This window comes from Protopterus annectens, chromosome 4.part0 (genome assembly GCF_019279795.1).
Source record: "Protopterus annectens isolate FY-2018-M chromosome 4.part0, PAN1.0, whole genome shotgun sequence".
NCBI lineage: Eukaryota > Metazoa > Chordata > Ceratodontiformes > Protopteridae > Protopterus > Protopterus annectens.
The window spans coordinates 1,084,408,850-1,084,436,481 of NC_056733.1; the positions used below are offsets into that span (position 1 = coordinate 1,084,408,850).

A 27,632-nucleotide genomic window follows, 5' to 3' on the forward strand; every position below is an offset into this window, starting at 1 on the left:
GCACGCATCTGTTAAAATTGTCAGATAATGCTGATTTCAGTTCTTCTTGCAGTCTTGTGTTTCTATGAAATTATAAATTTTTCTATCCAACGTTTTTTTTAAAGAAAAACTACCTATAACTTAATGATATGCAAAATATCTAATCGGAGTATCTGAGTTTTGAATTGAGCCTTGTATAACTTTATAAAACTTAACAGAATTCTTCTGTCTTGAATTTTAGATGTATTCCTTAACTCTTCACTTTTAGGTACCCTTTGCACGCTATTTGGCAATGAACAAAATCAAAGCTATTAAACGATACCACATTGCCAAAGTATATAGACGTGATAATCCCGCTATGACAAAAGGTCGCTACAGGGAGTTCTATCAGTGCGTAAGTAGCCTGTGCTCAAGATTTTCACAAAACTTTATGGTATGGTTTGAGAGTACATCTCCCAACTGTCCTGAATTTAACCTCAGAACTTTAATCTGTTCTTCATGAAGTTTGTAGTTCTCTTTTTAATAGAACTATGAGGACTGAAGGTGCTGAATAGTGTTAGATACAAACATTATACAAGTAGGTTTATTCATTGCCAGCCCCTCTTTTCCCTATTTTTCTAACTGGTGTTGTGTTTCAACTGTTACCATCTCTCTGTCTAGTGCCCACATCCCAATCTTTGACAGTCATGCCCACCTGTAGTAAGTCTTCGCTCATGCAGTCCATCTCTCTCTCTTGGCTGGAAATCTTCATTTCTTCTTGCCTTCTTCCTATCTCTCCCAAATCTTCTTCACTAAATTGTCTTCTGTTTTCTTGCACTTGTGACTGACCCACTGTAATCTGTCATCTTTGATTTTTTTCTGCAGCTAGGACTATTTGTTTTCTGCTCTGGTGTCCTCTTTTCTTTGTCTGTCTTACACTGTGCTTCCTACCACCAACTTCAGGCAGTTTATGTCCAATTGTAGTTTCTTCAGCTCTTCTGCCTTTACTACCCAGGTTGCTGTACCATACAGTAGTACTGGTTACACCACTATTTTGTACACCTTATTTCTCAGTTTGTCACTGTTCTGTCACACACTACACTTTGTCAGTTGACTGCAGAGCCTCTGATTCTAGCTTTGACTTCCTCATTCAGACTTCTATTCTGTTCACCTCCCCCCAGATGATTGGAGCTTTTAACCTGTTCCAGAAAGCCCTTTTTTCTCAATTTTCAACTTTTTTGGATGTCCCCCATGTGCTGCAGTGACAACTCTCTTGTCTGTACTCTGTTTCATCCGATGTGCCATCAGTTTTGCATTCCATTCCCATACCATGTGATATAGTCCTGATTAGCGTTTACTTGCAGTGCACATCGTCTGCAGCTTTGTTGATCTGAGTCCTCTGACCTGTTTGTTAATATAATCCTTCACAAGTGTGAACAGCAGTGGGCACAGATCTGAACATTGATACACACCCACTCCCACTGGGACCCCTCTGCGAGTCTTTACAATATTTGGACTTGTTTAATTGAGTCCTTGAACACAGTCTGCAGTAATTCTACCAATTTATCTGGAACTTCAAACCATAGTAGGACTGCCCAAGTCTAGGACTCTTTCCTCATGTCCATCTTTTCTACTGTCTGTCTCACTTCCAACATCAGGTAAGTTGTGCTGCATCCTGATCTGAATCTGAACTGCTAATCTCCCATAATGTCTTTTTTTCTGTTTTGTATATTTGTCAGTCACCCTATTCAGCACTTTTGTACAGTGTGACAGGAGATTGATAGTTATGTATTGCCCACAGGTTTCATATTATCCTGAAAATGCATATTCATTCCAATCACAATTTTATATAAACTTTTTAATTGCTTTTATTTATTTTTTTTATTTTACATTTGTTAACTGGGAAAGTCGACTGGACACAGATCCATTTTCAGCAGAGGCCCGGGGAGGAAAGCTCCAAAAATGTTACATACAAGGAAATGTTCTATACATAAACAGCTCTAGACATCTAATAAACGCACAGTAATGTCCAACTTTCTATACCGTAATTTGCAGTTTTACAAGTTAAGAAAAATAAAGAACATAACGTTAGGCATTAAGACAGCACCATTTTTTAATAGTAATGGCTAATAGTCTAATATTTAGCTATGCAGGGGAGATGTTTATCAGAATTTCCAGAGAAAATTTACAAATTTCCAGGGAAAATTTAAGGTGTAGACCCTACGTTAAATTATTAAAACAGTGTACTGGTGAGAGCTAACCAGGGGAGTAGCATGGGCAAAGCCAGTTAGTTAAGTAGTGGGTTTTCAGGAGCTTTCTGAATTGAGTAGTAGATATAGTTGAGGTTATTTGGCTTGGTAGTGAGTTCCAGGTCCTGGCAATAGTGCAAGCAGAGAGCTTTACCAGCATCATTATGTTTAATGACCTTTATAAGGTTTTGGCTACTGGATCTCAAGACTCTCATCGAAGTGTGAGGCTGGATTAGATGCTGGAGTGCCGGGGTGTTTTTTGGAAGGTAATAGAGCTTGTGGGCTATTGAGAGTTGATTGAGTAGAAGTACTTGAGGCAGTTCAAGCCAATTGAGCTGCTTAAGGGCAAGACAGTGGTGGGATCTGTAAGAGGCTTCAGTAGCAAACTTGGCAATCTTGCTTAGTATTAGTCTTTAAAAAAATATCCCTGGTTTTGCAGACTCTGCTGTTAATGGGTTCTATTTCATTCTGTGCTGTCTGTGACTTTCTAAGCATTGGAGTGATGTGTGCAGTGAGCATAGACTTCAGCAGCTGTGAAGCCAGCATGATAATCATTAGGGGTGTAAATATTTCAGGGGAGCAGATGGATGTTCTGGATTGTTCTGTGGTGCACACATGCTGATGACAACACACTTTTCTATTTTGAGGTACAATAAGCACGTAAAGCCTGACCAATTCATAGAGGAGAGGAGATAGATATACAGCATGTAGCTGGAGTAAAGTGTTTTAAAAAAACATGTCGGAATTTGGGGAAATTGTCCGTAATTATTTCTGAATCTGTACTTAATTCCTGAGGTAACTTGTTTGAGAGATGTGAGTGAAAGTAGTACACAGGTCAGAATGTAAAGCACTTCAAGCATCAGGAACATTGCTTACAGAGATCATGTCTAAATATCTAAATGTATCTAATTTTTCTATGTGGAGCTTTTCTCCCCGGGCCTCTGCTGAAAAAGGGCCTTTTCTGCTCAGTCAGACACCCCCGGTTAACATATGTAAAATAAAATAATAGGGACCCTTCTGGGTCTGAGTCATTATGTCTACCTTTATATGATGTGACTTGCTGCTCTAGGAAAGTCCCTCTGGATCCTAAAGCCAGCAGTTCTTTGCTGCTCATGTAGTTTAGGTTTCAGTTTTGACATTTGTCATTGAAAGCACCCCACTTTGTGTCTAAAGCACCAGATCCTGCTTGTGTACATGTTGCCAACAGATACAGAGCCTAGACTTGTTCTGGCACTATCTGCTCTGCCTTAGGGAGGGGAACAACATGAAGCACCACTATAAGTGCCAGACCATTTAACCAAGCCACCTTTACACACAGGAAAAAGCTTTTTACTTATTTTACTACCCAGTGCATTGAAGTGGATAAAAGTCCTAGGATGGGGAAGGGCGGAAGGATCCTTCACCCAGTCCATACCTTTGCTAAAGCACCATCAATGCTCATAGGGTCAGAGGGTAGACATCATTCACACCCTCTTGGAAATAACCCCATATATGACATAGGTTCATAGGTAGGTACTAGGCTATCAGCCCAAGGGCCTACATAAGCCTAGCCAACAAGGTTTCCTGACTTACGCCACCCAAGAAAGTTATTTTCCTGTGCCACTGTCGAGCAGAGACACAGAAGTGATTCCCAGGGTGTATTTCCTATTTCCCATCCACTCATCAAGATTTTTCTTGAAGAGTGCTAATGGTCTACTGGTCCCCAGTGTGTAGTGTTCTCTCCAGCCTTGAGTTGGCACCACTTCATTGGCTAATGAGATTACCAGGAGCGGAGCATTGCAGCTGTCGGCTTGGGAAGGCGTGTCCAGGAGTGTATGTAGTGTTTTGTCAGTTGAGTGGTCAGAACACAGCCACAGCAAGCTGGGTCATGGAAAGGTCCTTCATCACACCCCTCTGTAGTCGGGCTGTAGTGCGTGGGGATGAGGATTGTTCTTCTCAGACCTTCCACCAGTCTAGTTGAAGTATGTACTTCTTTATCACTGTTGCAGTATACTTTACAGATGGGATATCCTGCCAAGGATAACGGAACATCCGATCAACATACTAAAGTTTCATCTCCTTCCAGGTGCTGTACGTCAGACATATGTCCTGTGTCAAGGAAAAAGGTGCATAAGTAAGCATGAGCACCTTGTATCCACAGAACGTCTTTGCTGTCAAGTTCAAACACTTTTTTATGAATTTGGTTTGACGAGGTAAGAGCCACATTGGGGTCTTTTCCTTCATTTTTTTGTTTCCTTTAGTGGCATTATCTTTTTATATGTCATGCAGGAAGGGAAAATGTGAATGTGGGAGACAAATTCCTTGTAAAAATAGACACGACAAATGCCTTTTGTTTCGGTGCTACTCAGAACTGTACACAGTGCAAGATTTGTCAGGAGTTTATTGCAAAGGCTCTTCACAGTCTGTTGCCCATTTCTGTTTATTTGGAGAATCAACATTTGAAGCTGTTGGCACAGGGTACCATAGCTTCTGAGTCCGCCTGCCCTGACGCTTGGCTGTCACTTAAAAAGAAGCCTAAGAAGGCCCACATTGAATCTGCTGCTGTCCGCCCTCCTCCTCATGTTTCCATCAGGTTGGATGAAGAACCTTAGGACTGTGTGGTTCTGGTGTCTGGTCCCTCTGTCACGACCCAGTTGGAGGCCAGTACAGGGCTGCTTACTTGCACATCTGCTTAGGATATGCCTGTGTCTGTTGCAGACGTGGAGGGGGAACTGTGGCTGATTTATATCAGAGGGGTATTCCCCAGACACTACTTAGGCATGAAGTCCCTGGTGCTGTTATTGAATCTAGGCAGGGGTCTGAGCTTCTTAGGTTTGTTAGGGCTGATGTTCCCCTGAAAAAAATTAAAGACCAGGCATGTGGCTTCTATGGTAAAGGATCCTCCCAAGGAATGGCAGGATTTAACACTGGGCCTTTTTAATGCACTTGTACCTTTAAAACCTTCTCAAGGGCTCTTCTGTACCTTTTATTTTCCTTGGTCTTCTACTCCTTCTAAAAGGCATAGGGAGTCTGAGTGCTCTGTGTTAGATTCAGATTCTGGGGAAGAGTACTTGGCTTACTCTTCTCAACTCCAGTCTCCTCTTGCCTTAGGTTCATAGGTGTTTACTAGGTTAATGACCACAAGGGCCTTTTTAAGCCTTGCCATGCGTCCCAAATATCTGACAAGTTCTGATACCCTTGATAAGTGTAAGCATGGGTCTGGAAGATGAACCATTTACAGTTTACCTGTCTTCATTACAGACATAGGTGCCAAGCCAGGGATGAATTCCCTGTTCCCCATCCAATTGTCAAGTTGGCACTTCAATTGGGTTAGGGAGGAACTCTGCTTCACATGGAGATGGAGCGTATTCCAGAGACGGGGTAGTCTGTGGGATACATAACCGGTCTCTCCAGCAGGTCCTATTTATATCACTGGCAAGATTCATGTCTTCAGAATGGGTAATTCTGGTGCTGTTTGTTTTGTGGATATGCAGGAGGTCCATCAGAGTGGGGTCTGACTATGCCCTGTATTCCAGCCATAGATCTCCCCTCAAAAGCCTGTAGGAGACAGAATACAGGGATAGGGCCTTGAGGCGGTCTTCATAGGACATATTACTTAAGCCCTGTATTCTTTTAGTGAGGAACCTCTGTGGACATTTCAGTTGTTGGATATGTCTGGTTAGGTACATACCAAAGGGGGCATTGTACTCAATGATAGGTCTGATGAATGCTGAATACAGTGTAACAATGACTTCCCTGGACTTAGATGCCATACCTTTGTTTATGATTTCTTCACCACTGTAGACACGTGATGATTAAAGGCTAGATTACTATCTATGTGTGTCCCTAAGTCTCTGATTACTGGGTCAACTCTAAGGGGTGTGTTGTCAATATGATAGTTACCAGGGATGGATGACTTCCCAAAGGATACTGTTATGCATTTCTTGGCATTTAGTTTGTCCATGGCTCTGACACCAGTTCTTTGTCTGTGACCGCTCCTCCTGGAGAACATTTGTGTCAGTGTGAGATTCAGTGATTACTCCTAATTTGCAATCATCTGTAAATTTAGTTAGCCAGAGACCACTGGCATTGGCCTTGACTACTGAGACGTAGATGCCAAAAAGGAGTGGTCCAAGGACTGATCCATGAAGGACTCCACTTGTGACTAGCCTCTTTATAAAGGTGGACTCTGTAATTCTAACTTCCTGGGTCCTGTCTGAGCCATTTGGCTATCCACTGGGTGACATACGGGTTTGTACCTAACCTCTTGAGTTTGTCAACAATACCTGAGTGGGATATTGTGTCAGATGCCTTGACCAGGTCAAGGTAGGCAGTGTAAACAATTTTGCCCTTATTCATTGCTTTGGTGCCTTCTCAAAGAAGTCCACGAGGATGAGTAGGCATGACCTGCCTTTGAAGAAAGCAGACTTGTTTGGGTCCAGTGTCTGGGGGTTTACTGTATCTCTTTTGATCATCTCCATGATCATTCTTTCCATGGCTTTACATATAAGACTAGTGAGACTTAAGGGTCTGTAGATGGCCCACCTTTGTGCTGAGGGATGACTGTTGTCTTTCTCCATTCATGAGGCACAAAGCCCGTTTGAAGTGTATAGTTAAATAATATTTACAGAGGCCCTGATAAGTGTTTCATGCTATTTAGAAGGCATCCTGGGATATTGTCTGGGCCCATTGATGCAGTGTTCTTGGCCTTAGAAAGAGGCATTAAGGACCTGTTCCGTAGTGATAGTAGGGGGAGTTATATTTGATATTTCCTGATGGAAGGTTGAGGGGGGGGGGGTAGTAAAGTTGGAGCTGAATTTATCAGCCAGGAGGTTTGCTATGTCTTCTAGCCCAGTATAGGTGGCTCCTTTTACAATGAGCTCTGCACACAATTGTATATTGCCTTTGAGGTTGCAGACATAGCTAAAGAAATCTTTGTGGTTGTCCTTGGCCTGGGAAAAGGATTCTGTTTCTCCTGATTCCCCTATGAAAGAATTATCCTTTGGGGATATTGAATTATCCTTTGGTGATATTGTAGTACAAATGATGGAGCATTTTAACATTTTAAATGGGATTGTTCCCAAGTTTTTGATATCCAAAAGAGATACTGTGAGCTGTTTCAGACTGATAAACCCTGACCTTCTGCAGTTCCCCCCACCCTGTTTTGGTTGCCTTGTTGGGCGCTTTCTCTTTGACTTCTCAAATCCCTGATTAACAGCCTCCTGCTACAAAGTAGCCTGACATGTTCTATAAAGTCCCTGAAGCCCAGAAGTGTTTTATATAAAAGCTCTTCTCCTGACCCTGTTGTGATTTCCTTAGCTACTAGTAAGCCATATAAATTGCTGTTATCTTCTAAACTTTTACCTTCATAGAAGGACAGTTGTGATGTGGATGGTATGGGAAAAAGTGTAAACGTCTGCCACTTTAGCTTTCAGGGCCATTAACTACCAAACCCACATGACTAGGTATGTGGTGACTCTTCTCTCTCAACATGAGGATATTTTAACTGATTTGCCTGATTCCGAGGCAAAGTCTTCTGCAGTTTCCTTAATGGCCACTGCTTTCCAGATGTCTTGTCATTCAATAAAATGCAGTTATGATGCTGCTAATGTCTCTTATAGGACAGCTGCTTTAAGGTCTGTGATTAGTAGGAACTCTTGGTTATGCTTACACACTCTTCCTGATGATATCAAGGCAAGGCTCCTGGATTCTTCTTTAGATAGCCAAACTCTCTTTGGCTCTGCTGCAGCCGAGCTGTTTAAGACCCTACAAGAAAAGGAAAAAAACATGCAGGATCTGAAACAAATCATTTTGCCTGTTGTCTCTAGGTTCCAGATGAATTACCTGTCTAAATCTTCTTTGACGGCAGCCAAGGCAGCCTTCTGGGACAAAGGGTCCTTTATGCAGTTTTTTCCTGATAAATCTTCTCAGGGTTCTAAGACTCAAAAGCCTTCTTTGGCAAATCTGCTTACATCTGACATTCAGCCACCTCTACCTCTCGACTAGGTTCCTGTTTCCCTCAGATAGTAGCTCTGCCCTTTCCTGTTTGGCAACAGATAATCACAGACTCTTGGCTGCTTTACATTATTCAAAATGGTTATTTTATGGTTTGGAAGTCTCTTCCTCCTTTTTTTTTTTTTTTTTTTTTTTTTGGTCTTCAACCTCTTCCTCAGTATCTCCCTCATTTTCTTCTAATTATGCATGATCTTGTTCCCCATTTCGATTCTAGGCTGGGGCGCAGGAGGTGGATTGAACACTCTAAAGTAGCCATAGGTGTGAGTGTGCATGTGAGTGTGTGGTACGAAAGAACTATCGTGGCAGGGCTAACCAGCAGTGTAAACCTTTGCTCTAGATGATTGTCACTGTTAAAGTGACACCCTGACTCCATGTGCAAAAATGGGGAAAGGGGGCTGTGGATGCATGGATGAATTGATTTTATTATAGGAAACCATTCAAGCTGCCCCCCCCCCCCACACACACACACCCCTCAGTGGGGCGCAGGGTTTTATTCCAGTATGTTTCTAGTTCCCAGGAAGGAGGATTCTTGGAGACTCATTCTGGATCTTTCTTTCCTCAACACTTTTTTCTAAAGGTTCCTTTCTTCGGGATGTTGTCTGTTCAGTCTCTTTTCCCACTGCTGCATCCCCAAACTTTCCTGGTGTCTCTGGATTTGAAAGATTCTAACCTTCACATTCCTGTTTACATTTTATGCAAGAAATGTTTGTTTCTGTACATCTTCCTAACATTGTCAGTCTTCTTCCTTGCTTTTTGGTCTTTCTACCGCCCCAAGAGGCTTTACCAGATATCTAACCCCAGTGAAAGCCTTATGCAGGCTTCAGAGAATTCAGTTTTTTTTTCTTATTTAAATGAGTGTTTGGTTCAAGCTCCCTTCCAACATCATCATTTTTGGGATCTCAGGTACGCAGTGCTGCTTCTACAATGTCTAGAGTTTACTTTGAACCTCAAAGTCTGTGTTGACTCTTCCTTCACAATATTGTTTTTTTTTCTAGGCTGCAGGATTCAGACTGTGCCAGTGATGACTGCTGCCTCTTTCCAGTCTTCTGTCCTTGACAGCTTATTTTCAGTCCCTTGTTCCTCTTTCAGTGCTTTTTGCAAGTGAATTCTGTTTGCTCTGGAGTTCATGGCATCCACCATTCCTTTGGTTCCTTTTACCAGACTCCATAGGAGGAAGATGTCCTTCATGGATGCATCTGCAGTCATAACAAGTGGGTTGTCCTGTCGTCAGGCAGCCCTGCAGTCGGCCGGATTCGGCTGATGTCGCACTCCACCCGACGTCATCTCTGTTGGTCTTCGGGTATAAAAGCATCAGCCGACGCCATTTTCCTCAGTCTTTCTTGCCGCGTGGCGCCCGAAGCAGAAGCTGTTCGCAAGTGCCGGTCGGTCGGATCCAGAGATTACTTCTACCGAATACTACTTCGAAGACTTCTAAAGCTAAGTACCCCGTTGGGGACTCTTTCTTGCCTCAGCCGATGTCAGAAAAAGTTAACAATTGTTTAACCTGTGGGAAACAAATACCTCATAAAGATTTCCACTCTTACTGTCTGCCTTGTTTAGGCCCAGCCCACGACGTAGCAGCCTGTTCGGCCTGTGCCTCTTTCAACCGACGAACGCTTAGGCGCCGGTCGGAGTTTGCAGAACAGTTTTTCGGTTCTGATTTTGCGTATATTATGCCGCCGGATCCTCCGACTACCCCCAAAACGCAAAGATAAAGACCGACACTCGCGGTCCGCGGTTTCGGCCGAAACCACGGTAAAGCAAACATGAGTGTCTCGGTTTCGGCCGAAACCGAGAAAACTGCTCAAAGTACAGCTGAACCTATTCTTACAACTGAGGCCCCTGCTACAACTCTTGAATCGACCTCAGAAATTTTACCCACTACGGTGGTTCACTTATCAGACACCATCCCCTTGGATGTCTCTACCCCAGCACGTGGTGCTGCTAGGCCTCCAGCTGCCATGTCCATTAAGGCCTTCGCCAGGGCTAAAGCAGCCAAGACTACTAAAACAGTGCCTGTTAAACCCGCACATCCAGGCCCTCTTCTAGTTCTCAAATGCTTTCTTTGGCAGAAGATTTAATTTCTTTAATTAGAGGATCTCAATCTCACCCAGACAGGGCCTCTCAGCCCCCAGAGAAGAGACCTAGGGCAGAGCGCCCTGAGCCAGTGTCTTCTGATGATTCTGCTGATGAATCAGACATAACTGACCAGCCTGAGGCTCCCTTCTCCAATTTTGAAGATTCTGATGCTGAAGAATCCATTCCAGCTGCTTCCCCACCAGAAGAATTCTCCTTTGGGAAACCTTGCATGCCATGCGAGAACAGTTCCAATGGCAGCAACAGGATTTTTCAGACTCCAGAAAAGACTTAGGACCTTTCTGCACCTCCCACAGCACAGGCCCTTAGCTATACCTCCTGTTCTCTCTGTGGTGGATGATGCTTTCAATGATGTTTGCTCCGCTCCAGATTCTTTACCCCAGCCCCTGCCAAACCAGACAGATTTTACAGGGTGCCAGATACTCATCACCACCTTTACAAGGCCCCACTTGCAGACCCAGAAACTATATCCCAGGGTCCCAAGGCAGTAGCCGACCACAGCTAAAACCCTATTCCTTCTGAAAGGGAAGCAAGGTCATTAGACAGATGGGGTAAAAAGGTCTACACTTCAGCTACTCTCTCAGCTAGAGCTTTAAACTGTCAGTTTCACATGATACAATACCAAGAATTTATGCTTGATCAGTTAACTAAACAACTAACCACTGATGAATCTCTTGATAAGAAATATGTATTAGAGATGGTAAATAACATACAACAGGTTAGCAACCATTCCTTAAAATGTGGCTATGATGCACTGGAGGCTTCATTTAGATCAGCCATGACAGGCACAGTGATAAGAAGGCATGCATGGCTAAAGGAACAAGCTTTACCGGATCATGTTAAAGCTAAGTTGCTAGATGCTCCTATGGACAAGACAAGTTTGTTTGGTACACCTGCCCAGCAGGTTATGAAGAAAATGGAAGAAAAGGCAAAATCTGTTCAAACTGTTAAAGATTTCTTGCAGGTTCAACCCCCAAGGTTTAGCAGGAACTGGCCTGCCAAAAGTTGGTCCTTTCCTGACTCCACAAAATTTCAAAGGGGCAGGAATAGACGTTCCAGAGGCAGAAACCAATCCAGAGGAGGTGCCTACAGAGGACGACAGTGGCAAGGGAACAACAGAGGCACAGACACAGCCACTGCCACTACATCAGCACAACCACAGTGACTTAATCCTAAATCCGCCTACCAGGGAACAAATAGCAGCTCCTCTAGGCGGAAAGTTAACCTTATTTTCAAAGAACTGGCACTACATAACAAAAGACAAGTGGATTTTACAAACCATAGATCAAGGTTACCGGTTTCACTTCCACACTTTACCAGTCAAAAGAGGAATGCCAAATCTACCTCCAAATCAAAAAACATAGGCTCTACGCCAGATAATGGAGTTAGCAAACATGAGAGCTGTGGAAAGAGTGCCAACAGCAGAACAAGGAAAGGGGTTCTACTCCAGACTATTCCTAGTTCCAAGAAAGGAAAAAGTTGGAGACCAATTCTCGACCTGTCCACCTTAAATACATACATCATTGTCCCAAAATTCAAAATGCTGACCCTACAGCAACTTCTTCCCATGCTGGGCAAGGAGTCTTGGCTGGTAACTCTAGATCTCAAGGAGGCATACCTGCACGTCCCCATTCGACCAATCTGCAGAAGATACCTCAGATTTCTTGCAGGATCAGAGCACTATCAATTCTCAGCATTGCCCTTTGGCTTATCTACTGCCCAGAGTATTCACAAAATGCCTGGCATCAGTAATCGCCCATTGCAGACTACAGGGAATTCAAATTTACCCATACCTGGACGACTGCCTGCTACAAGGGACAACAAAAGCAAGCTGACAACAGATTTACAAAGGGTCATTTACTTGCTACAAGGACTGGGATACACAGTCAATTTACAAAAGTCAAGGCTGATACCATCCCAAACAAGGACATTCTTGGGCGGAATTGGACACAGTACAACAAATGGCATTCCTGACTACAGAAAAACAAAAGAACTTCCTCTTTACTTCTTGGCACTAACAAAACTGAACAAGTTAACAGCAAGAAAAGTTCTGCAGGCCTTGGGCTTCATGGCATCATGCATAATCTTGGTCCCATTTGCCAGACTACATATGAGGAAACTACAGTGGTACCTAAAGAATTTATGGTCCCAACACAGACACAATCTAGAAACAGAAATCCCACTAATTCCATGCTTAAAACAGGAGTTCCTATGGTGGGCTCAGGCATGCCAGTCAAACCCAGGCCTACCCTTTCGCAGATGTCAACCAAGCCAGACCATCACAACAGACGCTTCAGACCTAGGATGGGGGGCCCACATGCTGGACAATTGCGTGCAAGGATTGTGGACACAGGATCAACTTCACCTGCACATCAATCTAAAAGAAATGCTGGCAGTAAAACTGGCAATCCAAAAGTTCAAACCATTTCTCAAAGAAGGCCAGTTGATGATAAGGACAGACAACACCACAGTCATGTGGTACATCAACAAACAGGGAGGCACTCATTCATACCCCCTATGCAGACTGACCTTGGAGCTGTGGACCCTGGCACTCAGCTACAACATTCAGTTACAGGCAATATTTGTACCGGGGAAAGACAATACTCTAGCAGACATATTAAGCAGAACCACTTCGGATGCCCACGAATGGAAGCTGCACCCGGACATCTTCAAGACCATCTCAAAGAAATGGGAATGCCACAGATAGACCTATTCGCATCACCTCTCAATCACCAGCTCAAAAATTCTGCACAAGGACATTCCACCCACTAGCATGGAAAGTGGACTCACTCTCCTTCAACTGGAAAGGCCTAACAGCATATGCATTCCCACCTCTTCCTTTGATACACAAGGTACTACTAAAAATCAAGGAAGAACGTCCAAGGATAATCCTGATAGCTCCAAACTGGCCAAGACAACACTGGTACCCACTACTGAAGAGCATGTCTCGGAACAAAATGTGGCCAATACCTCTGATGCCTTTGATGTTAACTCAGAACAACTACAGCATCATACCTCCAAACCTAAAAACGCTGCAACTGACTGCATGGAACATCACATAGCAGCAGCTAATCCAGAACTTTCCAAAAGAGTTAAAGACATTATTCTTGAAGCACGCAGACCTTCAACAAGAAGGAACTATGCTGGAAAATGGAAAAGGTTTGTCATTTGGAGTACGGAAAGAGGAAAAGATGTGTCAAACATAGATATGCCTAACATTCTGGAGTATCTGGCGAACTTCTTCATTCAGGCCTGTCCTACTCCTCCATCAAGATACATGCATCAGCTATTTCAGCAGAATACAGCTTTGATCCACCTGTTTTTTCGCACCCTTTGCTCAGGCAGTTCCTCAGAGGAATCAAGAATGTAAAACCTCCAAGGAAACCACCATTACCAGCTTGGGATTTAAACTTTGTGCTAGAAAAGTTGACACTATCACCCTTTGAACCAGCAGCAACAGCAGACCTACAACACCTGTCATGGAAAACTGCTTTCCTACTGGCAATTACTTCAGCAAGGAGGGTTTCAGAACTACAGGCCTTAATGGCAGTGCAACCCTTCCTAATCTTCCACCAAGATAGAGTGTCCATGAGGACTAATCCTACATTTATGCCCAAGGTGGTATCCAGAGTGTCTTTAAACCAGGCAATCCACCTACCTACCTTCTTTCCCAACCCACAAAACAGAGGGAAAGAATACTGCATATCTTGGATGTACATAGACAGCTACGCTACTACTTGGACAGAACAAAAATAGCAGAAAGACTGACCAACTTTTTGTAGCCTATGCAACAGGAAGGGAAGGAAAAGCTATTTCCAAACAGACAATCTCCAAATGGATAGGAAATTGCATACGATACTGTTACTCCTTCCATGGAAAACCAATTCCACAGAACATAAGACCTCATTCTACAAGGGCAACAGCCACTACCACAGCCTTCTTACGAGGAGTGGCAACCAAAGACATTATTGAGGCAGCTACTTGGACCTCCGTGCATACATTTGCCAAGCATTATAATTTGCCTCTATATTCCAGATCCCGAGCAGGGTTTGCCACTGCTGTACTGCAAGGGATCCTAAACACACCATAATCTACTTTTATCCTCCTCCCTAGTTGGCTATGGTATTCTACCCACTTGTTATGACTGCAGATGCATCCATGAAGGACATAGTACAGTTTTGTACCTACCATAAATGTAGATGTCCGAACTGGATAGCATCTGCAGTCAGGATTACCCTCCCTCCTTCCCCTCTGTGGTACTCCTAGGGTGTTTACCCTCCTAATAGCTAGCTGTTGGGGGGGAGTCTTTTATGGTGTATTTGTTTGTATATATGTACATATATGCTTATTGTTGTGTTTACCTCTATCTATTTGGAAACATTGGCATCTATCCAAATTTTTAGCCTGCAAGAGGGCTGCTGGCATCTGGGGCAAGAAACACTGAGGAAAATGGCATCGGCTGATGCTTTTATACCCGAAGACCAACAGAGATGACGTCGGGTGGAGTGCGACATCAGCCGAAGCCGGACCCGGACTTTGGAATCCGGCCGACTGCAGGGCTGCCTGACGATAGGACAACCCACTTGTTATGACTGCAGATGCTATCCAGTTCGGACATCTACATTTATGGTAGGTACAAAACTGTACTTTTCAGTGATACCTCTGAACTGTTTGGCTTTGGCATTTCCATCCTCTGGATTGTTCTCATATGCCTCTAGTACTTTTCCTCAAGCTCGAGTTCCACTTTTGGGTTCATCAGATCTCTCTGACTTTCAGCCTGTATTTTCATGTTCCTGTTTACACTCATGGATGCTTTGGATCAGGGTTGGGTAGTTTCCTCTTAACAGTGTCAGGATCCAAAGGGTTTGGTCTCCTTCACAAATAGCAAACCACATTATTATCAAGGAAATGAGGGCTCTGATTCTGGTTTTCCATGCTCACTACTCCCATTGGATCCCTGACCCTCTAAGGGTTTTACAGAAAATACCACAGTCATGTTGGTATATCAGTAAGCAAGGGTGTACAAAGTCTTGCCTTCTTTTCAGGCTGGCTCTTCGGGTTTGGGATTTTGCTGTCTGCCATCACTTGCCCGTTCGAGTGGTTTACATAACTTCAGAGTGCAGTCTAGTGACAGGCTGTTTGAGCAGGTCCAGGGCTGAACCACACAAATGTTCTTGGACATTGTTCATCAGTGGGGTAGTCCTCGCCTCAACTAGACATTTTTACCTCCCCTCTGAACAGACAACTTTCCAGGTTCTGTTCGAGAGTGCCAACTCCTCTTGCTTGGAAAGTTGAAGCCATGTATTTTTCCTGCAAGGGGATGTTTCTGTATGCTTATTGCCAAAAGTCCTGCACAAGATCATGTGGGACAGGTCCAAAATCTTGCTGGTGATTCCTTTTTGGCCAAGACAACATTCATTCTCCCTTATAGCCCATATGGCTAGGGGTAGTCATCACAAGTTACTTCACAGGATGGATCTAGTCACACAAGACAAAGAATCTCTCATTCACTCTCACTTATCCACCCTTCATTTGACTCTTTGGGTGATAGGGTTTTGATTCCATTTAGACAACAGTTTTCTGAGGCCGCACTTCAGGTTTGGCAGGAGGTCAGGAAGCCCACTACTAGAAAATCCAATGAGGCTGAATGGAAGAGACTTTTTACTTTGTGTTTCAAGCATAACTTAAACCATTTTTCTGTAGCTGTTCCTATGGTCCTTTCTTATTTGTGTGAGTTGCTCGATTCTGACCTGGCATATTCATCTGTTAAAGCTTATTTGTGTACCATTTTTGCTTGTCCATCTCTGAACCGACCATTGACTTCTAGTTTTGAAGTCAAATAATTTTTGAAAGGTGCACTTCATGTTGTGCCTCCAGGAAGACCTATTCCTCCTCCTTAGGACCTTAATTTCGTTGAGAAATTGACTCGGTCTTCTTTTGAACCTGCAATTTCCTCTTCCTTGCAGCACTGTACTTGGAAAATGGTACTGTTAGTAGTTCTTACCTCTGCCAAGGGGTGTCTCTGAGCTTCAAGCACTCCTTGGCGGTTCCACTTTTTTTTTTTTCACAAGAATGGGGTGTCTGTCTGTACCAATCCTTCTTTTCTGCCCAATGTGGTTAATGATTTGTGCTTGAATCAAACAATACATCTTCCTCTTTTCTTCTCTCCACAGAATGATGGTGAGGGTATCCTTCACACTTTGGATTTACATAGACAACTCAAATATTACCTAGGCAAACTAAAGATATCAGGAAATCTGAGAAGCTTTTGTTTCCTTTCATACGAGGAAACTGAGTTTGGCTGCGTGTAAGCAAACCATCTCCTCTTAGATTTCAAAGGTCATTTCATTTTGCTATTCTTTTTATGGTAGTATGCTTTCTTCTATTTATGCTCATTCTGCAAAGGCTGTGACCTCTTCTGGTGTTTTTTTTTTCAAAAGGCTGGATACTATAGCCACTTTAGAGGCTGCTACTTGGTCCTTTGTATGCATCTTTACTAAACATTACAAGTTGGATGTCATTTCGACAGCTAGAGTGTGTTTTGCCAGGGCCATCCTTGCATGGGTTTTTGGAAAGCTCCTGTGTGTCTTCCTCCTCCCCCCATCCTCTCCAGTAGCTTTTGTACTCTTCCATCTGTAAGGAATACTGCAACAGTGACAAGTAAGGGTATGCCCTTATCATATGGTCTTACCATAACAGTACATGTTGTACTTTTCACTGTTGCAGTATTCTGTCTCTCTCTCTCTCTCTCCTTCCCCTGTTTTCTTTTTTATTGTCTTTCTTCTGGCTGAGGAGTCTCTTGTTCTTTCTTCCCTTTGTGGATGCACATGGTCAACCTTTTACTCTTTGTTTGCCTTTGTTCTTTTGGGGCAACTCAGTTCTGAGGATTAGGTGCTTTTTTGTCACTTGTGTACTTTATGCCTTGGACATAGGACATATATCTGATGTATGGTGCCTGGAAATAGATAAGGCTTTGGTATACTGGCCAAACATGTGGCTATCTTCAGCAGGATGTCCCATCTATAAAGAATACTGCAACAATGAGAAATAGGACCTCCACTGTTATGTTAAGATCTTGCACAGCTGTACTTTCAGTGCCCCTTGCTAAGGACAGACCACCATGATGTTCATCGTGCATACAGCTGCAGTCATAACAGATGGGTTTTCCTGCCGTCAGGCGGGTCCTCGGTCGGCTGAATTCCAAAGTCTAGATCTGGCGTCTGTTGTCGTCGCTTCTTCCCTGACGTCAGTGCGACAGGGGTATAAAAGAACCAGCCGACAACATTTTCTTCAGTCTTTCTTGCCGCGCGGTGCCCAGAAGCAGTTTGCAAGTGTCGGTCGGCCAGCTCCTGAGATTACGAATATTTTTCAACCAAAGACTTCTTGAAAGCTAAGTACCCCATTGGGGAAACTTTTCTTGCCTCAGACCGATGTCAGACAAAGTTAATAATTGCATTTCATGTGGGAAGCAAATACCGCATAAGGATTTCCATTCCCTCTGTATACCTTGCTTAGGCCCAGACCACGACATCTCGGCTTGTCGTTTTTGTGCTACATTCAACAGACGCACTATTAAGCATTGGGCGGAGTTCGCCCAACACTATTTTGGCAAAACGTTTAATTACAACATGTCGTCGGATACTCCGACTCCAATTTTGAGTAAACGACGTAAAGATAAGGACCGACATACGAGGTCCGTGACTTCTACCGACACCACGCTAAAGCCAACTACATGTGCTCCGGTTCTCAGCGAGGCGCCTACGCAGCCCCTGACTACCGATGACACTTCATTAGCGGTGTCTTCTGTGCCCGAGGTCGCAGGCTCTTCGGCCCACACCCCGACTACAGATACCGAAGCCACTCTTGGCGGGGAAACTCAGAGTTCAGACAGGCCTGCCACCTCTCAAGGTGTCTTCAGGCCTCCTTCTTCTTTTTCCATTAAGGCTTACACTAAATCTAAAGCAGCCATGCATTCTAAAAGACAAGCTCCACAGGGCCCCTCTCAAGGCCCCATGCCTAAAAAGCAGATGCTCAAAATGGCTGAGGATTTGATTACTCTTATCAGGAGTTCTCAACCCCCCTAGGACAAAAGGCCCAGAGTGGAGGAAGAATACCCTTCCTCGGACCAGGCCTCCATTACTTCAGAACATTCTGAGGACCAGGAACATTCTTACTCCCCTTTCGAAGATTCTGATGCAGAGGAGTCCATTCCCTCTGTCTCCCCCCCCCCCGAGGATTAATCTTTTGGGGAAACCTTGCATACCTTGAGGGAACACTTCCACTGGGAAGGCCAAGAGTACTCAGACTCCAAGAAAAGGCTCAGGGATTTCCTCTTGCTCCCTCAGCACAGGCCTCTGGCTATACCTCCTGTCTTAGACATACTAGATGATGTGTATTCAGAGGCCAGCCTTAACCCAGATTCTTTACCTCCAGCTCCAGTCAAGCCTGACGGGTATTACCGGGTTCCTGATTCACACCAATTCCTATACAAAAGCCATGCGGCTGACCCAGAAACTATTTCACAGGGTCCCAAGGGAATTAAGGCCTCCACTGCCAAAAATCCATTACCTTCAGAGAGATTCCAGAGCTTTAGAAAGGTGGGGGGAAAAAGGTATACACCTCGGCCACTTTAACCATGAGGGCATTAAACTGTCAGTTCCATATGTTAAAGTGTCAACAGTTTTTGTTATCTCAGTTGAAAAGCAAAATGTCACAACCTGAACAACCAGACTTGAAGGAGTTGCAGGATTTGTTGCATAGTGCAGAGCAAGTGGGTAAACATACCTTGCAATGTGGTTTTGATGCTTTAGAGGCCTCTTGTAGAGCTGCTGTTACAGGATCAGTCATACGTAGACATGCTTGGCTCAAAAAGCAAACCTTACCAGATCATGTCAAAGCTAAATTACTAGATGCACTTCTTCAAAAAGATGTATTGTTTGGTGTTAAAGCTGAGGAGGTATTAAAGAAAATGGAGGAAAAGGCAAAATCAATGCAAACAGTGTAAGATTTCCTACAGGTACAACCGCCACGTTTCAGTAGAAATTGGCCTTCAAAAAATTGTTCCTTTCCAGCCACGGACAGACCTCAAAGAGGTAGATACAGGCGCCCGAGAGGTAGAGGGCAATCTCAAGGATCATTTAGAGGCAGACAATGGCAAACACCTACACCAAGAGGGGGTGAGGATAGTTCACAGCCATTCAGAAAGCAGACCCAATGACTTTCCCCTTTGCATGCCAAGCAAGGCTCAAATGGCAGCACCTTTAGGCAGAAAACTGGCATTATTTTCAAAAAATTGGCATATTGTCACAAAAGACAAATGGATCCTGGACATTATAGACAGAGGCTACAGATTCCACTTTCACACCCTTCCAAAAATGAGAGTCATGCCAAACCTGCCACACAATCAAAGGGCAGAGGCACAAAAACAAATTTCAGATCTCATGGACATGAAAGCTATTCAAGAGGTACCTGCACAAGAACAGGGTCAAGGTTTTTATTCCAGACTATTCCTGCTACCAAGGAAGGGCAAAGATTGGAGACCTATTTTGGACCTATCCATCCTAAACACATATTTACTCGTACCAAAGTTCAAGATGCTCACATTATAGCAGCTTCTTCCCATGCTGGGCAAGGAGTCTTGGCTGGTAACATTGGACCTCAAGGAAGCATACCTGTATGTCCTAATCAGACAAGATTGCAGAAGATACCTCATTTCTTGCAGGTTCATCCCATTATCAATTCTCTGCATTGCCCTTTGGCTTATCTACTGCGCCCAGAGTGTTCACAAAATGCCTGGCATCAGTAATTGCCTTCTGCAGACTTCAAGGAATACAAATATACCCATATCTGGATGACTGCCTGATCCAAGCGGACAGCAAACACACTCTTCTGAAACACCTGGCATTTGTAATAATGTTGTTGAAATCTCTGGGATACACAGTCAACAAAAAGAAGTCAAGACTAATACCCTCTCAAACAATAAATTTCCTGGGTGCCAGCTTGGATACAAACACCCAGATGGCCTACCTCACGCCAGAGAAACAAGGACAATTAACTCAATACTTCAGAAAACTGGCAACCTTCACCAGGCTGACTGCAAGGAAAATCCTGCAGGCTCTGGGATTCATGGTATCTTGCATCCTGCTAATCCCATGTGCAAAGCTACATATGAGGAAACTTCAATGGTACCTAAAAAACTTATGGTCTCAACACAGCCACAGTTTGGAAACAATCATACCACTGATTCCACGTCTTCAAAAGGAATTTCTGTGGTGGGCTCAAGCATGCTAAAGAAACATAGGTCTCCCATTCTGCAAGCCTCAAGCAAATCAAGTCATCACAACAGACGCCTCGGACTACGCCTGGGGGGCGCACATGACAGATTGGTGCATTCAGGGCAAATGGTTACAAAAAGAAAAGCACCTTCACATCAATCAAAAGGAAATGCTAGCAGTAATAAATGCTATTATGGCTTTCAAAGACCTAATGCATCCAGGCCAGCTATTGATAAGAACAGACAACACCACAGTGATGTGGTACATAAACAAACAGGGAGGAACTCATTCATACCCCCTGTGCAGACTAGCCATGTCCCTTTGGAACAAGGCTCTGGAATTGCAAATCCAACTTCAAGCACAATTCCTGCCAGGGAAGGAAAACACACTGGCAGACAACCTGAGCAGAAATATGACAGATGCACACGAATGGAAGTTGCATCCTCAAGTTTTTACAATGATAATTCAAGCATGGGGGAAGGCCAGACATAGATCTCTTTGCCACCCACAGAAATTACCAATTGACAAAATTCTGCTCAAGGACCTTTCATCCACAGGCCTGGAAAGTGGACGCACTCTCTTTCAGTTACACAACAATGACGGTTTATGCCTTTCCACCTCTTCCACTGCTGGCCAAAGTTCTATTAAAAGCCAGAGCAGACAGACCAAAGATGATTCTCATTGCAGACTGGCCAAGACAACACTGGTACCCACTCCTGAGGAGCCTGACGCATTCCCCACCATGGATCCTGCCTCTAATGCCTCTTCTACTGACTCAGCACAACTTCAAAACTCTTCACAGTCAGCTGAAAACACTCAATCTAGCTGCATGGAGGATTCCTTAAATTCACAGCAGACCCTACTCTCCAGGTACAGGATGTAATTTTGGAGGCCAGAAGACCTTCTACTAGAAAAGCCTACTTCGCAAAATGGAAACGGTTTTGTTTGGAATCAGAAAAAGGGTCAGAATCTTGGAATACTGAATTTATCTTAAATACTACAGTACCTAGCCGAGCTGCTAAGCAGTGGACTTTCATTCTCCTCCATCAAAATCCATGCTTCAGCCATTTCTGCAGAGTACAACACTGATCCTCCTTTATTCTCTCACCCTCTCTTAAGACAGTTCCTCAGAGGGGCTAAGAATATAAAACCCCCAAGGAAGCAACCAGTACCTGCTTGGGACCTAAATTTCATTCTAGAAAAATTAACCCTGCCTCCTTTTGAGCCAGCTGCTTCAACAGATCTGCAATATTTGTCATGGAAAACAGCCTTCCTTCTAGCTATCACCTCAGCACGCAGGGTTTCGGAACTACAAGCCCTCATGGCTGTGCAGCCTTTCATCATTTTCCATCAGGACAGAGTTTCCTTATGAACCAATCCTTCATTTATGCCAAAGGTAGTATCCAGGGTAGCCTTGAATCAGGCTATCCACTTACCTACCTTTTACCCTAATCCACAAAACAAAGGGGAGGGGCTACTACATTCCTTGGACATTCGCAGACAGCTCCGTTATTATTTGGACAGAACAAAGCCTTTCAGGAAATCAGAGCAACTCTTTGTGTCCTATGCTACAGGTGCTCAAGGGAAGCCTATTTCCAAACAGACAATCTCAAAATGGATAGCCCACTGCATACGCTTTTGTTACTCTTTTCATGGTAAAACTGTACATACAGGCATCAAATCTCACTCCACAAGGGCCACAGCTACCTCTGCAGCTTTCCTCAGGGGGGTTCCTACCAAAGATATTTTGGAAGCAGCCACTTGGAGTTCTGTACATACTTTCTGCAAGCACTACCACCTACCATTATACTCCAAAACTAGAGCGGGCTTTGCCACTGCAGTCTTGCAGGGCATCCTGGCTCCACCTAGTCCCACTTAGCGCCTTCCACCCCTTTATTAGCTTTGGGATTCTACCCATCTGTTATGACTGCAGCTGTATGCACGATGAACATAGTACAGTTTTGTACCTACCATAAATGTAGATGTTCGAGTGCTAATACAGCTGCAGTCCAGGTGTCCCTCCCTCCTTCCCCTCTTGGGACAGGCCTAATGGCTAACACCTCCTCATACAACCTCATTGGGGTATTCTTTTATGGTGTATTTGCTTGCAACTACTGTTTTTTGATTATATTGCATTTGCTTTATTACATAAATTTATGTTTTGCCTTCCTTCTGGGGGCACCTGACATCTGGGGCAAGAAAAACTGAAGAAAATGGTGTTGGCTGGTTCTTTTATACCCCTGTCGCACTGACGTCAGGGAAGAAGCAACGACAACCGACGCCGGACCTAGACTTTGGAATTCGGCCGACCGAGGACCCGCCTGATGGCAGGAAACCCTATCTGTTATGACTGCAGCTGTATTAGCACTCGAACATCTACATTTATGGTAGGTACAAAACTGTACTTTCTCCAACAGCAGGTTTTGCTGTTAGGCACAAGATTTCAGACAGCAGTTTGGCACCTGTTGGATTACATTTTGCATATTTCAGGAGTACAGCCATAGTGACCATGGCCTGCTGTCAGTAGTGGTTCTACTACAGGCCTCACAAAGTCCCTGCACATCCATCATCTGGCATATCACAGAGAACCTGCAACCTCTTGCTTAACATGCAGTACGTGCTGACTGCACACACAGCCCCATACACTTTATGCCAGACTTTTGCGGCCCAGACTTGGAATGGGGTGAGGAATTAGAGTCCCCTTTGCTTCCCATGAAAAGTCAAAATATCTGGAATCTGTTTTCTGTCAATCAGATAAAGATGATGAGAACTTCTACCCCTGCCACTGTCCACACAATAACTCCTTCTTTGAAGTCCATCACAAACTGACCTGAGACCCTTGTTACTTCCCCACCAGAAACTAAAGTGTCTGGGAAATGAGGAGAAGCCTTGGATCATTTTGCTTCCACATGCAAGCCTGTCATTGGGAATGCAATATATGCAGCCAGGAAGCACCCAAATTTAGCTGCTTTTTTTCCCAGGAAGTCAGAATCCATCTGTAAGCCTCTGACTGATGGGAGTGAAAACCTCAACTGTAAATTTAAACCAGACTTTTGCGTAATCTCTTCAGTCTTGCATGGAACATAAAAAACACATTTTCCAACCAAACTAAAATGTTGGATAGGATGGGCAGGAGAGCCTTCTCTCCAAAGCTGGAACTTAAAGCCCTGCAGTTTGTCTTTTTCGACTTTTCCCAGTTAGGGGTCGCCACAGCAGAACTCTGGTCCGCTAATGATTGGCAGTCGATTTTTATGGTGCCGAGTAGCCAGCCCGACGCCCAACCTTGAGCAAAGGCACGCCCATTTACGCATGGCTTTCGGAGGCCACTCGACCGCAGGGAGGACATGCAGACTCCACACAGAAGGCACTCCAGCCGAGAATCGAACAGGAGAACCTCTTACTGTGAGGCAACAATGCTACCGCTAAATCACAGTGGCTATTTAACTTATAAAGTCCTGCAGTACTTGTCTGAATCCAGTTTATAGTGCTTTCTAGTTCATTGGACACTAAAATGTCTGTCAGACCTCCTTGAAGAATTAATCATAGAGAAAGTAGAGAGAGCTCTGTAATTTCAACAGTCAGCTTAAATTACCTGCTGTAGCTTTGACTGTGCTAATGCTTTGGAGCAGAAGGTTCAGGCATGCATCTCCAGATGCTAGTACGACTGAGGTGTTCCTACTCATATTTGGACAGTACATCCTGCTTTTGAGGGCGGGAACAGTTTATTTTGTTTGTGTAGCCATCTCAGAAAACAGTGGATGACCCCCTATAAAGAATGTGGGGTCTCATCACTGTGAAGAATCTCTAAGAACTCTTTCTTTTTCTTCATCAAGGCTTAGCCTTCCCATGCTCAGGGAAGGAGCATTCCCTTTCAGTTGTGTGAGTGCCCCCAAGTGTTAAATGATCTTCCTTCCTTCCATGGTGCCATGTTAGTCACCCAGGTGGATGGGTCTACCTGCTTAATATACAGTCCTGACAGCTGTTTAAGGCTGCCTTTGAGGGATATTGTCTGAGTTTCTCCTGACATGAAGTGCCATTGCAAAGAACCGCTGTGTGTTGAGCACGAATCGTGCCTACATAAGAATGTACTCATGCTTCCTGGATAAAGTTGGCAGTTCAGTTTCTTCATTTCTTTTTTGCTACAGGTATGTTTCTACTATTTTGTGAAAGTTTGCAGTTGTTTGGTACTACTATGGCCCCAGAGCCCCCTTCTGAGATTTCTTTGAAGAAATAAATGAGCCACTGGAGAAGCTATTTAGGTTTGTATTAAGTTTTACAGCCAAAGAGCACCAAGAATGTTAGCCGTGCCCCACCCTTTCCTTGGTATTGACAGTATATTGGTTATCCCTGATGAAATTGTTTCCATATACCCCAAGTATGAATTTACGGTCTGCCATCCAGTCATCAAGTTTGGCTTTGAAAATACGTATGTTATCCCTTTGATGTACTTCTATTTATATGTTGCAGTATTTGTAATGTGAGGGAGTCTGCCGTGGGCTGTCCCGAAAGTCTGGCCAGTATACAAAAGTCTAAAGCTAATGTTAGGTACAGGCAGCATTGCACATAAGACCCTGTCCAACGTCAGCCATAAGTGACATTGGATATAAACCAGATATCAGCGTGTACCATCATCATAACTTTTTTTGCTGACAATCTGAACACCATCTCTGTTCATTTGCTGGACAGTGAAGTTGTGGGTTCCAAGTCAGTTAAGTGCCCCATTGGGGTTTTTTCTAAAATTTTTTGTGCTACTGTTTTGTTGAGGTTACATGTCATCCTTGAAGGGCAAGCATCAGTGTGGAAGGCAAATTGCCTAGGCCCTAACCACAACCGTACCTCCTGTGCTATTTGTAAGACCTTTGTTCCAAAGACCTTGCACAGTTGTCTCGCTTCTCTCAGTTTATATTTAGAGAACTGACACCTTAAGCATTTAGCACACGATGCCATGAAAGGTATGTTGGGCCCTTCAGGGTAGTTTGTTCTTAAGAAGGTGAAAAAATCTAGGCCTGAGTTCTCTGCTGGTCTTCTATTTCTGGACGTCTATCTCGAGGTTGATGTTGGACTGGAGACCTGTTCAGAGTTAGCTGGTGATTCTTCCATGGGTACTGTTGTGGAGGCCGCAAAGGATCCTGCTAACAAATGCTTGGGGGAAATGCAGACGTCTGCAGCAGACATAGTGGGGGGGAACCCAGAATCATAGTCTCTGAAGGTCCTTGTGGAATTCCCCAGATCCTTCTTCGTGAAGACGTCCTTAGCACAATTATCCACCATATGGATGTTCCACTTAAGAAAAAGCAGAAAACTAAGCATTCTTCTCCTTCTCAGGAGCATTCTACTGATTGGCAATCCTTTTTGCAAGGGCTGTTTAATGCTTTTATGGCCCTTAGGCAATATACAGGGGTATCTTTCCCTTCTTCCCTTTCTTCAGTTTCTACTCGAAAGAAGAATTAGGATTGAGGATTCCTCAGCTAATTAGGATTGAGGATTCCTCAGCTTAAGATGATTCCTCTGGGTATGAGTCCCTGTCATATTCTGCCCAGACATCCTCTCCGTTGGGGTATGCTTCCCCAGAGGAGGAATCAAATGGTACAGAATCACCCAGGGAGGATATTACCTTTGAGACCATTGTGAAGATGAGAGAATTTTTCAAGTGGGATTGCTGTCAGGTTTCTGAGATGCAAAAAAAGATGTCATGATCTGTTACAGATGGATTCCCCTTCCCCATCTGCAGTACCTCCAGTGCTACCAGCTTTCTTGGATGCTTCCTCTTCTGCTTCTAAATGTCCAGATTCACAACCTCCTGCCCTTAAAAGGCCAGACAGGTTTCACAAAGTGCCTGAAGGACTGCTAGTTTTTGTATAAGTGCCCTTCTGCAGATCCATCTACAGTCTCCTTGGCTACAGATAAGCCCCTTAAGCTTTTGCCTTCAACTTCCCTTCTCCCCTCTGATAAGGAGAGTAAAAGTTATGAAAAGATTAGGGAAAAAGGTATGTACTTCAGCCACACTTGCGTTTAGTACCATAAACTACCAGACAGATGTGACCAAATATACGTAGCCCTCCTTTCTCAAGCCACTTAGCTCATTTCAGAGCTTCCAGACTCAAACACCAAGTGTCAGCTTTCTTCCATTTTGGGTTCCTCTGCTCAAGTGACACGTCATTCTATTAAATGCAGCTGTGATGCAGTGGAAGCATCTTCCAGAGCGGCTGCATCTGGCTCTGTCCTGAGGAGGTACTGTTGGCTGAGACTCCGCCCACTACCAGATGATATCAAAGCTAACATTATGGGTGCTCCATTGGATTCCAAGGCCTTGTTTGGATCTACAGCTGCAGAATTTTTTAAGTCCTTGCAAGAAAAGGGCAAGGAGATCCAAGACCTTAAACATATATTTTTTGTGTCACCAGTTCCAAAATTTCAAAGGAACTATCATTCTAAAACTCCCTTTGTAAGGAAGCTGTCCAGACCTCTTTCTTCTGAGATTAAAAGAGGTGCCAGAAAACCTTGCCCTGCCAGGACAACTTCTACTACTCCTGCTCCTCAGAAACGGTCTTTTCCGAGCAAGCCATGTAGTCTGTCACTACCAGCCTATCTGCAACCAGACCCCACTATCCTTGTGTCTTTCCCTGTCTCTCCCTGCTTGGAAACAGATCAACCAGGACTCATAGGTTGGTACTAGGCTATCGGCCCTAGGGCCTGTACAAGCCTGGCCATAACAATTCCCTGGATATTTCTTCCCACACTATTTACTTCCCTGGACCCCTGAATGACTCCTTGGTTCTTTCTGTTATCCTCAGAGGATACGTTAATAGTATGGAAGACTCATCCTTCCTTCAGGGGTATTCCTCAACCCCCCAAAAGACCAGTTGGTATTCTTTCCCCAGGTGATTCATACTTTGATTTCTCAAGGAACCATTCAAGAAATTCCCCATTCCCAAATAGGGAAAGGATTCTATTCAGTAATGTTCCTAGTCCACAGAAAGGATGGTCCTTGGAGACTCATTCTAGTTCTGCTTCCTCTTCTCATTCTTTCACAGACCTTCACGGTGTCCCTGGACTTCAA

At 44.0% G+C, this 27,632-nt stretch overlaps 1 protein-coding gene across 2 annotated transcripts in view; it reads left to right on the top strand.

Moving 5' to 3' along the window:
- HARS1 (histidyl-tRNA synthetase 1) overlaps positions 1 to 27,632 on the top strand; it is an 824,052-nt gene that overhangs the window by 209,046 nt on the left and 587,374 nt on the right. For both annotated transcript variants that reach the window (XM_044069030.1, XM_044069029.1), the window contains one exon: positions 248 to 373. In XM_044069030.1, coding sequence (XP_043924965.1) covers positions 248 to 373 — 126 coding nt within the window. The remainder of the gene's footprint in view (positions 1 to 247; positions 374 to 27,632) is intronic.